This window comes from Nomascus leucogenys, chromosome 2, assembly GCF_006542625.1.
Source record: "Nomascus leucogenys isolate Asia chromosome 2, Asia_NLE_v1, whole genome shotgun sequence".
Taxonomy (NCBI): Eukaryota; Metazoa; Chordata; class Mammalia; order Primates; family Hylobatidae; genus Nomascus; species Nomascus leucogenys.
The window spans coordinates 53,750,466-53,764,178 of record NC_044382.1 but is presented as its reverse complement, the minus strand read 5'-3'; the positions used below and the strand labels follow the sequence as shown (position 1 = coordinate 53,764,178).

The following is a 13,713-nucleotide window of genomic DNA, read 5'->3' as shown; positions in this document are numbered from 1 at the left end:
AGAGAATACTATAAACACCTCTACGCAAATAAACTAGAAAATCTAGAAGAAATGGATAAATTCCTCGACACACACACCCTCCCAAGATTAAATCAGGAAGAAGTTGAATCTCTGAATAGACCAATAACAGGCTCTGAAATTAAGGCAATAATTAATAGTTTACCAACCAAAAAAAGTCCAGGACCAGATGGATTCACAGCCGAATTCTACCAGAGGTACAAGGAGGAGTTGGTACCATTCCTTCTGAAACTATTCCAATCAATAGAAAAAGAGGGAATCCTCCCTAACTCATTTTATGAGGCCAGCATCATCCCAATACCAAAGTCGGGCAGAGACACAACAAAAAAAGAGAATTTTAGGCCAATATCCCTGATGAACATCAAGGCAAAAATCCTCAATAAAATACTGGCAAACTGAATCCAGCAGCACATCAAAAAGCTTATCCACCATGATCAAGTGGGCTTCATCCCTGGGATGCAAGGCTGGTTCAACATATGCAAATCAATAAACGTAATCCAGCATATAAACAGAACCAATGACAAAAACCATATGATTATCTCAATAGATGCAGAAAAGGCCTTTGACAAAATTCAACAACCTTCATGCTAAAAACTCTCAATAAATTAGGTATTGATGGGATGTATCTCAAAATAATAACAGCTGTCTATGACAAACCCACAGCCAATATCATACTGAATGGGTAAAAACTGGAAGCATTCCCTTTGAAAACTGGCACAAGACAGGGATGCCCTCTCTCACCACTCCTATTCAACATAGTGTTGGAAGTTCTGGCCAGGGCAATCAGGCAGGAGAAGGAAATAAAGGGTATTCAATTAGGAAAAGAGGAAGTCAAATTGTCCCTGTTTGCAGATGACATGATTGTATATCTAGAAAACCCCATTGTCTCAGCCCAAAATCTCCTTAAGCTGATTAGCAACTTCAGCAAAGTCTCAGGATACAAAATCAATGTGCAAAAATCACAAGCATTCTTATACACCAATAACAGACAAACAGAGAGCCAAATCATGAGTGAACTCCCATTCACAATTGCTTCAAAGAGAATAAAATACCTAGGAATCCAACTTACAAGGGATGTGAAGGACCTCTTCCAAGGAGAACTACAAACCACTGCTCAATGAAATAAAAAAGGATACAAACAAATGGAAGAACATTCCATGCTCATGGGTAGGAAGAATCAATATCATGAAAATGGCCATACTGCCCAAGGTAATTTATAGATTCAATGCCATCCCCATCAAGCTACCAATGACTTTCTTCACAGAATTGGAAAAAACTACTTTAAAGTTCATATGGAACCAAAAAAGAGCCCGCATCGCCAAGTCAATCCTAAGCCAAAAGAACAAAGCTGGAGGCATCATGCTACCTGACTTCAAACTATACTACAAGGCTACAGTAACCAAAACAGCATGGTACTGGTACCAAAACAGAGATATAGACCAATGGAACAGAACAGAGCCCTCAGAAATATTGCCGCATATCTACAACCATCTGATCTTTGACAAACCTGACAAAAACAAGCAATGGGGAAAGGATTCCCTATTTAATAAATGGTGCTGGGAAAACTGGCTAGCCATATGTAGAAAGCTGAAACTGGATCCCTTCCTTACACCTTATACAAAAATTAATTCAAGATGGATTAAAGACTTAAATGTTAGACCTAAAACCATAAAAACACTAGAAGAAAACCTAGGCAATACCATTCAGGACATAGGCAAGGGCAAGGACTTCATGTCTAAAACACCAAAAGCAATGGCAACAAAAGCCAAAATTGACAAATGGGATCTAATTAAACTAAAGAGCTTCTGCACAGCAAAAGAAACTACCATCAGAGTGAACAGGCAACCTACAGAATGGGAGAAAATTTCTGCAATCTACTCATCTGACAAAGGGCTAATATCCAGAATCTACAATGAACTCAAACAAATTTACAAGAAAAAAACAAACAACACCATCAAAAAGTGGGCAAAGGACATGAACAGACACTTCTCGAAAGAAGACATTTATGCAGCCAAAAGATACATGAAAAAATGCTCATCATAACTGGCCATCAGAGAAATGCAAATCAAAACCACAATGAGATACCATCTCACACCAGTTAGAATGGTGATCATTAAAAAGTCAGGAAACAACAGGTGCTGGAGAGGATGTGGAGAAATAGGAACACTTTTACACTGTTAGTGGGACTGTAAACTAGTTCAGCCATTGTGGAAGTCAGTGTGGCGATTCCTCAGGGATCTAGAACTAGAAATACCATTTGACCCAGCAATCCCATTACTGGGTATATACCCAAAGGATTATAAATCATGCTGCTATAAAGACACATGCACACGTATGTTTATTGCAGCATTATTCACAATAGCAAAGACTTGGAACCAAGCCAAATGTACAACAACGATAGACTGGATTAAGAAAATGTGGCACATATACACCATGGAATACTATGCAGCCATAAAAAATGATGAGTTCATGTCCTTTGTAGGGACATGGATGAAGCTGGAAACCATCATTCTCAGCAAACTATCGCAAGGACAAAAAACCAAACACCGCATGTTCTCACTCATAGGTGGGAATTGAACAATGAGAACACATGGACACAGGAAGGGGAACATCACACACCAGGGCCTGTTGTGGGGTGGGGGGAGGGGGGAGGGATAGCATTAGGAGATACACCTAATGTTAAATGACGAGTTAATGGGTGCAGGACACCAACATGGCACATGTACACATATGTAACTAACCTGCACATTGTGCACATGTACCCTAAAACTTAAAGTATAATTAAAAAGAAAATTAAAATTAGCCAGCCATGTAGTCCCAGCTACTCAGGAGGCTGAGATGGGAGGACTGATTAAGCCCAGGAGCTCAAGGCTGCACTGAGCTGTGATTACACCACTGCACTCCAGCCTGGCTGACAGAGTGAGACCCTGTCTCTTAAAATAAATAAATGGAAAAAAAAAGAACAGGCTGATCTGGAGGCAGAATAGGTCAGCAATCTCAGGAGAAGGATGAGGCAAGAGGCTGCATCAGCTTGGAACCACGACAGCCACTCCAAGGCATATCCCCCAGGGCACCTGACCTGCAGCAAAGGAACCTGGGAGAGCAACTTAAGCCAAGGATTCCAGGGGCAGGAAAGGCGAGCTAATTATTATTTTTTTATTCATTCTTTTCTGACCATTAACATAATAAGCATGCTTATTCCAAACCAAAACATAACTTTTGCTCTCTCCGCTAAGCCTACCCCCCCGCATTCCCCATCTGGGTAAATGAGTCCACCATCCACTCACTCACTCCAATCCAATGCAGACATCACCCTTGACCAACATATATCTCTCTCCTCTCTCTCTCCTCCTCCTCCGGCTCTCTCTCTCTCTCTGACATCCTTTATCCAATTCCTAGCTCCTCTCTTTCACAACAGAGTCTGAATCCAACCCCTTCCCACCTCCTTCCACAGTAACCAAATTCACCATCGTGTCTCACTCACGTCCCTGGAGGCTGCCAGCCTTCTGCAGCCTGTGCTCCACCCGAATGCCAGAGGATTCTGTTAAACCTACATTAGGGCTGTGTATGGTGGCTCATGCCTGTAATTCCAGCACTTTGGAAAGCTGAGGTGGGAGGACTGCTTCAGTCCAGGGGTTTGGGACCAGCCTGGGTGACATAGAAAGACCCCGTCTCTATATATTAAAAAATAATAATAAAATAAAAAATGTTAAAAAAAAAAAAAAAAAAACACCTACATTTGATCATGATTCTCATGTGTTCAGTTCCCTCCAGGGGTGCCCGAGGCCATATCAAGTCCCAGGCTCAGCCCCTCACTTTCCCTCTGAACTCATCTCAGATCCCTTTCCCATTGTCCACTGTAGCCAAAGCCACCCTGGCTTCTTCAAGGTTCTGGAACATGCTGAGCCAGGCCCTATTCCCAGCCTCTGCACAGACTGTTCCCTCCGCTCTGTCTCCCTACCCCACCCTGCCATGTTCTCTTCCTTGTTATTCACATCTCCCCTTAAATGTCACCTTCTCAGAGAGGCCCCCTCTGACCAACCACCTATCACATCAGCTTAATTTTCTGCACAAAAATTTTAATTCATGTATTCATTTTCCATTTCCCCCCATTAGAAGATAAGCTCCATGAGAGATAAACTTCATCTTGTCTCATTCACCATTATTTCCAAGGATCCATCATATTAAACCATCAAATGAGTAGAAAACTTAGAAAGTACAGATGAATATGAAAATGAAAGCAAACCTTACCATAATTTCCATCATTCAGAGATACCCAACGTCACCACATTCCTGCAATTCCTCCCAGTCTTTTTTCTATATAGGCATATATTAAACATTTGGGATTGTAATATTTACAGTGTAGTACTCTGCCTTTATTTCCCATGAAGGGCATTATTCTAACTAATTTTAGACCGAGAGAAAAGTTGCAAAATAGTACAAAGAACTCCTTTCCACTCCTGGCCCTGCTTCTCCTGAAGTTGACATCTTATGTAACCATAGTATAATGATCAAGAACAGGAAATTAATATTGATACAATGTTATTAACTATACTACAAACCTTAAGTTTCCTCAGTGTTCCTTTAATATCCTTTCTCTATTCCAGGAGCATATACAGGATCCCACATTGCACTGAAGTTGACATCTTATGTAACCATAATATAATGATCAAGAACAGGAAATTAATATTGATACAATGTTATTAACTATACTACAAACATTATTTAAGTTTCCTAGTGTTCTATTAATATCCTTTCTCTATTCCAGGAGCCTATCCAGGATCCCACATTGCATTTGTATGTTTTCCTTTGTCTCCTCCAGTCTGTAATAGTTCTTCAGTTTTTTCCTTGTCTAACACGACCTTGATGCTTTTAAAGAGTTTTTTACAATCACTTATTTTGTTGAATGTCCCTCCATTTGGGTTTGTCTGGTGCTTTCTTATTACTGGAGTCAAGTATGCATTTCTGGCAAGGATCCCACACCAAAAAAAAATGATGCTGCCAGGCACGATGGCTCACACTGTAATCCCAGCACTTTCAGAGGCCAAGGCAGGCAGATCGCTTGAGCTCAGGAGTTCAAGTCCAGCCTGGGCAACATGACAAAAGCCCTACTCTACAAAAAATACAAAAAATTAGCCAGCCTGTTGGCACGCACCTGTAGTCCCAGCTCCCTAGGAAGCTGAGGAGGATCACCTGAGCCCAGGAGGTCGAGGCTGCAGTGAGCTGTGACTGCGCCATTGCATTCCAGCCTGGGTGACAGAGTGAGACCCCATCTCAAAAAAAAAAAAAAAAAAAAAAAGATGCTGTCCTCAGTACATCTTCATAAAGGCTTCATGATGTCACTACGTCTTATTACTTTGATCACTTATTAAGCTGGTGTCTATGGGGTTTCCATCTCCACTGTCAAATTAGTTACTTTCCCTTTTTACTTGATAAGTATATTGGGGGAAATAGAAACTATGCAAATCTTGTTTCTCCTCAAACTTCTGTCCACTAATTTTAGAATCAACAGGTAAATCTTGTCTGATTTTATATATATATATACGTATATATATATATATGTGTGTATATATATATATATATATATGTGTGTGTATATATATATATATATATATATATTTTTTTTTTTTTTTTTTTTTTTTTTCCTAGACAGAGTCTTGCTCTGTCACCCAGGCTGGAGTGCAGTGGCACGATCTCGGCTGACTGCAAGCTCCACCTCCTGGGTTCATGCCATTCTCCTGCCTCAGCCTCCAGAGTAGCTGGGACTACAGGCACCTGCCACCACGCCCAGCTAATTTTTTGTATTTTTAGTAGAGACAGGGTTTCACCGTGTTAGCCAGGATGGTTTCGCTCTCCTGACTTTGTAATCCGCCTGCCTCGGCCTCCCAAAGTGCTGGGATTACAGGTGTGAGCCACCGCGCCTGGTCCGTCTATGATTTTTTAACTGTGGTGTTTGTGTAATGGCAAGTCTCTGTTTCCCTCTTGCCTTTTATGTGTATTAACTGGAAATCTATCATAAGAAAGCACTCCCTTTCTTCCCTATTTACTTACTTCTTCAACTGTTTATATCAGCATGGATTCGTGGATATTTGTTTTAGTCTATGTGTTAGAATCCAATACTATCATAATTTATTTTGTTCCTCAAACTGTTCCAGCTATGGACATCAGGAACTTCAGGCAAGCTCCTCAATTCCCTTGACATGGCTCCATCATCCCCCAACACCCCTGCACTTTCTTTCCAGCACAAGATATTCCAGGCTCATCTTGTCATTCCCGTGGCATCCCTTGAATCAACCACATCTCCTAGGAGCCCTGGTTCCTTTTACAGGAGAATGATGTTTAGAGACCATGTTTAGGCTCTGTTGGCTCACTCTTGTAATCCCAGCACTTTGGGAGGCCAAGTGCTCACTGTTACTGGGTGCCATTGCTTCTAGACCCACTCAGGACAGAGCTAGGAAACATAGGTATGTATACTAAGCACACATAAATACACACACACACACACACACACATCTGTATTTCTGTATCCATCTATATATAATTTTATTTATTATTTATTTAGAGACAGGGTCTTCCTTTGTTACCCAGGCTGGAGTGCAGTGGTACAATCACAGCTCTCTTCAGCCTTGAACCCCTGGACTCAATCTAGTCTCACACCTCAGCCTCCCAAGTAGTTGGGACTACAGGCGCACACCATCACACCTGGCTAATTTTTGTATTTTTTGTAGAGATGGGGTTTTGCCACATTGCCCAGGCTGATCTCTAACTCCTGGGCTCAAGCTATTCACCTGCCTTGGCCTCCCGAAGTGCTGGGATTACAAGAGTGAGCCAACAGTGCCTAAAATTTTAAAATCATGACCTTAGACTGACACCTCCTATTCTAACCCAGCACCACAGGGTTTTTCTAGACTTCTATTATTTGTAACCTCTTTCACTAACAGTAAGAAATCCAGCCCTCATAGTCTACAATCTATTTACTTGTTTGTTCAACTTTAGTATACATAGTTTCAGAATCACTAACCTATACTCCTGTGAGAAACACTTCTTTTTGCCCATTGCAACCTCTGCCTCCTGGGTTCAAGCAATTCTCAGCCTTCTGACACACCTGGGATTAAAGGCATGCACCACCACACCCGGCTAATTTTTGTATTTTTAGTAGAGACAGTGTTTCACCATGTTGGCCAGGGTGGTCTCTAACTCCTGACCTCAGGTGATCCACCCACCCTGGCCTCCCAAAGTGCTGGGATTACAGGTGTGAGCCACCACGCATGGTCGAGAAACATTTTTAATAACTACACTACAACTTTTATGTACAGAAATTTTTGCCTTTACTCTTACCATATCCAGTAAAGATACTGTTTTCCACAGTTATTTGTTAGTTCTGTTCTTTCCTGCCCCGTTCAGTATGGTTATGTTACTCACCTGTGGTATGGTGGAGTTCATCTGTAATTATGTTTTCTGTTTTACCTACATTCTGGTTGCTCTTATTTATTTTGGCAATATATGAAGGGTATGTGAAACATTGCTACATCACAGTATGTAACAGTCACAGTTATAGAAAAAGACATTTCAGGCTGGGCGCAGCGGTTCACTAATCCCAGTACTTTGGGAGACCAAGGTGGGCATATCACTTGAGAACAGCCAGGCCAACCTGGGGAAACCCTGTCTCTACTAAAAGTACAAAAATTAGCTAGGCATAGTGGCACACACCTGTAATCCCAGCTACTCAGGAGGCTGAGGCACAAGAATAACTTGAGCCCAGGAGGTGGAGGTTGCAGTGAGCAAGATCACACCACTGCACTCCAGCCTGGGCGGCAGGGCAAGATCCTGTCTCAAAAATAAATAAATAAATAAATAAAATAAAAAGATATTTCAGAGAAGTGTCATTCCTTTCTCATCCCTGTAGCCCAGTCTCATCCTTCCCTTCTTTCTAGCCTTTTCCCACCAACCTATTTTGTCTCTGGGTGTCCTTCCTATATTTCCTTTGCATCTGTGTATTTTCTTCTATTGCTTTTCTTTTTATTTTTCGAGATGGAGTTTCATTCTTGCTGCCCAGACTGGAGTGCAATGGCGCACTCTTGGCTCACTGCAGCCTCCAACTCCTGGGTTCAAGTGATTCTCTTGCCTCAGCCTCTCAAGTAGTTGGGATTACAGGTGCCCACCACCACGCCTGGCTAACTTTTTTGTATTTTTGGTAGAGATGGAGTTCCACCATGTTGCAGGCTGGTCTCGAACTCCTGACCTCAGGTGATCCACCCACCTCCCAAAGTGCTAGGATTACAGGCGTGAGCTACTGCACCTGGCCTCTCTTCTTTCTAATATAAAGGGTAGCATACTATAGACACTCGTTTGGGCATTGCTTTTTTCACATAACTTTATGTCCTAGACATTACTTCATATCTATTCAGAGAGATCTTCCTCATTCTTCTATACAGCTGCATAGTACTCCACCATGTGAATGGAAAATGGTTTATTTGACCACTCTCTTATGTATGCATCTTTAGATTGTTTCCAACATTTTGTAATGATTAACCATCTCCCAGGACACCTGTGTTCCACAGAGCCCAGTCTGATAAACAACAGTCTTAAAGAAAAAAAAGAAGAGACACAGAAAGAAATTCAAGACAGCTTCTGTGGACAGCAGTAAATGGCAATACCCATTCTGGATTCCATGACATAGGCTTTCTCTTAGCTTCTGTTTAATGATAGCTTTTGCCAAGTTTACCATCTTATGTAAACTACAGGAACACGAAATTCACTCTAGCCTTAGGAAAGCTGAAGAGATGGGATTATTAGGAAAAGAAAGTGTGTGCCAGTAACCCCGAGGCCTTCAGTGAGTAATCCTGGCCAAGCCCAGAGCAGCCAGGCATGTATTATTGCTATTCCATTCTGAACAATGGATGACTGACATTTGCAAGAGCTTGTCAATTATTTTAATAACTAACTCTTCAGGGTGGAGAGGGCCAAGGAGATGGGTGTTCCTCATTCCACACACATGTGAACACTTGAGGGCGCTCCCCACCCCAGGGCTCTAGGAAAAAAGAAGTGATTCAGATTTCATAGCACCCTGTGGGTAGACAGGTTTCAGGACCACCTTTTACCTGCTCTGAGATTTAAATGGCACCACCGTCCCTCAGGTCTAATGGTGCAAGTCTGCAGGAAGATTGTTCTGACTGATATATTCCCCAGGCAGGGGGACACTTCTCATCTAGGTGAAGGGCTCCTATGGAAATGAAAGGGGCAGAAAGAGAAAGTGAAAAGTAAAAACAAGCTGGGTAATGTTTCCAGAAGTCCACATTCACTCGTTTGTAAATTCGGTCACTCATGTCATCGGAACAAGGATGAGGTGGTTTCATTCCTCACAGAGTTAGGCCTCGCAAGGGACATTACGGTACGGGATGGGAATGGTGAGGGTGAGGATGAGGATGAGGGTGGGATGACGTGGGGGCAGAGGGGAGAGGGAGGTGAAGCCCAAAGGACCCCACAGAGCTGATGCCAGGTCATGTGACCCAGTCTACGGGTGGGCACTGCCCTCTTGCCTTTCCCCCACCTCCCAGGGCCTCTAGCAAAGCCTTGTAGGAACCTTCCAGCTTATCTTAGTTATGCCTTGGAAAGGGACATTATCAGCATCTGGATTAAAGAGTGGATGGGGAGCAGTGGGCTCTGATGCCAACCGTGGCCAGAGCAGGAGCTCCAGCTGCCATCCTAGACAGTCAGGCCCCGGAGGAAGGAAGCCAGGAGCCAAGAGGTGGACCCAAAAGAGAAAGGTGGGAAGAGCCTGGGACCCCGATGGCCACTAAGCCACCACAAAGCCCTGGACCACCCCACTACACACTTCTTTTATGTAAAAGATAAATATATTTCTATCTAGTTTCCAAAAAAAAACAGATACATATGATATTTTTAAATGGTTATAATCATATATTTTACATGTACAGTCAAAAAGCTTAAATAAAAGCTGAAATAAATGCTAATTGAAAGAAAATGTATATGATGTGCAACAAAAAAGTCAGCAAGAAGTAGAGCAGCTGAGCAGCTCTGGGGTGTACTGACTTCATGTCCCCATGGAACTCCAGTCTCCCAGCAAGGATGAGGTGAGCCCAACACATCTGGAATGTCACTTCCCTGGGTGGCCCCTCTGGCTCTATGCCAGCCCCTGCCGTGCCCCTCCCAGCCATGACCCCCCCAGTGCTCTAAGGACGAGGCCCTGTTGTGCCCATGTGCCATCTGCCCTTCTCCTGCCCTGGTCCACAGTGTCTATGACTGCTCTGTGACCCCTGTCCCCACCAGCTCTGCCTGCCGCAGGGGGACAGCAGCCCTTGTGCAAGCTGGCTTCAGCCATTTCAGGTGTGGTCTCTAGGCTGGGAGGTTTTTGTGACCTGCCCTGGCCACTGCTGATGTGCCCAGCCTCCTCTCCAAGGTAGAAGGCAGGGAGGACAGCAGGCTCTTCTTAGACCCATACACTCCACGTTAGGAAACACGGAGTTTGAAAAATAAAAACACGTTACTCTACTGGCAAAAGGAGCTGGTAGAAGCTAAAATCATTGGCCTAGGAAGCACTTCAAAATCAACAACAGGGCTTAGGTGAAGGAGTTATTGGGCATCACAGAGCAAGAGAAAAATCATGGGTACATGTTTTCGGGACCTCTTGAGATTGTGCCTTAGGCAAAAAAAAAGAGAGAGAGAGAGAGAGAGAGAAGTCACATTTCCCCCAAAATGGATGCGCAAAATGAGCCGAGAGGAAATATTGGACTGTTCATTTACAAATTCTCAAAGACAGACCCCACATGTCAAGATTCCTGGTAGCAAAGTTTCTGCCTTCCCCAGTTTTCCAGCTAATTAGCAGCACGTGGGCTACAGGTGCTGCTAGACACAGCTCCCGCCTGGCTGCTGCCTCTCATCCTGCCAATGGCACAAGAACTGGTCCAAACACGAAGAACCAGGAGTTGGAGGCCTTGACTTCCTAACTCTCTGGGACTGGCCCAGCAGGGGCACTTGGCACCTCTGCAGAGTCGGAGCATCGCATGTACAGGTGCCCACACTCACAGGGGCCTGGGAGTGGCCTTGCTACCTCTATTTATGGCCAACGACTGCTCTGAGAGGCTGTGGCCTGTTTCTCCAGAGTTGAGCCTTAATCCTTTCCAGGGTTTGTGTCTAGTCTCCTTGAAGCTCTCTCTGCCCACCTCCAAAGCTTTAGGATCAGCAATGCTTCCAGAGCCTTTATTTGCAAATCCCAACTTTCCAGACTATCTCCAAAGGGAATGTTCTTTCTCTTGTTTTCTGCTTGATCCAAGGGACAGCCTCGCCTTCAATGCAGTTCCAGCTGAGTGAAGCTAAGGAATTTTCTGAACCAACAAAGATGATTTCAGGCTCTATGGCTCGAGGCATTTCCCTGGATGAAATAATATTTCAAAAAGACTTAAGGCCACTTGTGTCTCTCTCTTGGGCCACACTTTCAGTAATTCCAAAAGCAAAGCTCCTTATACAAGGACACAGACAGTACGGGAGCCTTGGAAGCCAGGGCTGGCTGCCCCTTGCCCCAGCTTGGCTCTGGGCAAACCAGCCAGGCACCAAAAGCGACTTCCCTGACATGGAGTTGGCAGCAGTTCAAGCAGTACCTTCATCACCAAGGAGACCGAGCACTCTTCAGGAGCCAGCGTGTGAATCTCAACGTCCACATGAAGACGTGGTAGATGGGGCTGCAGCAGCCTTGGGCAGGGAAACCACTGAACACCGGGCTGCAGCCAAATGCAGCATAATTTTGTGGAAGTCTAGAAATGCTGACTGTCCTTGGGAACTGCTCAATATTGGGAAAATGTTATCGGCTCTGCACACTGCCAGCTCTCCCCAAAGAGACATGAGAGCCTACAACCAGAATAGGCAGGGCGGTGGGGAACAGCTCTCAGGAGGCAGCCCAGGGCAAGGGAAAGTTGTGGAGTCGGCTGAAAGTCTGAATGGTGCCAGCTCCACTGCATACGGGCTGTGTGACCTCTGGAGAACCCCTCAACCTTTCTGAGTTTCAAATTCCTCACCTGGGATATAAGACTTCTACCTCGGCCTCCTAATGAAGGCTGAGAAGATTGGTACACAGCTCCAGCGTGTTGTCAGGCACACAACAGGTGCCCTCCCTAAGGGCTTCATGAGAGCGACTCGGCAGCACAAAGCCACTGGGAGAGGCACCGGGGGAATGTGAGGCTGTGAACAGCAAAGGGCTTGGCAAACCCATTGGTCCCGTTTGTCATTTACCCACGAGGGCCAGAGACGCATGACAAAGACACTAGCAAAGGAGATGAGACCATTAGGAAAATCAAGCTGGCCAGACACAAAGCCCTCCTGGGAGCAAGTTTTTCCAGATTGCTCCCAATAGCTAACTTGGCAGCAGCAGGCATTTTTCAGACATGAGCCATAGACCTTTTGCCTCCTATGGGCAATGCTTCCGATTCTCTGGAGTTAATATTCGATCCCGATTTTGTTCAAAGAGTTCTAACATCCTCTCCATGTGGTGGTCAGCCTCAATCACCTGGAAATTAGATACATGAGTCACAGGGCTGCACTGACCTCAGCAGCATCCTCCTTTCACAGCTGGAGACAGACAGATGGAAGCAGGCAGCAGGGGGCAGGGAGGGGCACAGAAGGTTGCAGGCAGACAAAAAGGAAGGTTAGAGCCAAATCGCTGTCAGCTCTAGGGCAATCTACATTTCCAACGAGGTTTTCACTTAAGAATGTACTACAAGAGCTAGGTATGGTGGCTCATGTCTATTATCCAAGCACTTTGGGAGGCTGAGACCTGAAGATTACACGAGCCCAGGAGTTTGAGACCAGCCTGGGCAACACAGTGAGACCCTGTAAGCTCATGAATGATTTGTTTTTTTCCCTCATCACTTTCTACCCTCCTTTTTTTTTTCATAATGAGGGAGAAAAATAAGCTGTACTTATTTAAAAATCGACTACAAATCACGCCTGTAATCCCAGAATTTTGGGAGGCCGAGGCAGGCAGATCACTTGAGGCCAGGAGTTTGAGACCGCCTGGCCAACATGGCAAAATCCCATCTCTATGAAAAATATAAAAAATTAGCCAGGCATGATGGCATGCGCCTGTAGTCCCAGCTACTCAGGAGGCTGAGGCAAGAGAATCATTTGAACCCAGGAGGCAGAGGTTGCAGTGAGCCGAGATTGCGTCACTGCATTCCAGCCTGGGCAACAGAGCGAGGCTCTGTCTCAAAAACAAACAAAAAACTACTACAGTAATATCTCATTTTCCAGCAACCTCACTGCCTGCAAGAGCCATACGCAGAAGTGTTTGAGCCCAAACAGATGTTCCTATGGCCACGCACAAAAGCTCATGCACAGCCCGGCCTCACATCCCATCAAACAATGTTCCTATAGCCATGCGCAAAAGCTTGCACACAACCCTGCCTCACAGCCAGTCTCATGCTGTATATGTAACCATCTTAGGTTCCCTCCAATCAAGACTCAGAGGGACCCCAGACTCCGCATTTCTTGGGAGCATCTGGGCCACTGCACGTTTGCCTGAGTAAAGAAATCTGGAAACAGCAAACTGGAAAACAAGGAGATGGGGAAGTGAGGAAATGCTGATGGGGGCAGACACATCAATATCAGTCAGAAATGACACATGGCAGCAAGAGAAAGGAGGGTTACTGTAAAAAGTAAACACAGGAACGCAGAGACATTAGT

General features: G+C 44.5%; 1 protein-coding gene across 2 annotated transcripts in view; it reads right to left on the bottom strand.

The window, feature by feature from the left end:
- Window positions 1-9,853: 9,853 nt before the first annotated feature.
- The window catches only part of TK2 (thymidine kinase 2), a 54,581-nt gene continuing 50,721 nt past the window's right edge, over window positions 9,854-13,713 (bottom strand). Inside the window, exon 11 of one of the 2 annotated variants that reach the window (XM_030795835.1) lies at window positions 9,854-12,538. In XM_030795835.1, the coding sequence (XP_030651695.1) occupies window positions 12,440-12,538 (99 nt within the window). In that variant the 3' untranslated portion in view covers window positions 9,854-12,439. The remainder of the gene's footprint in view (window positions 12,539-13,713) is intronic. The other variant, XM_030795827.1, reaches the window with a different exon arrangement.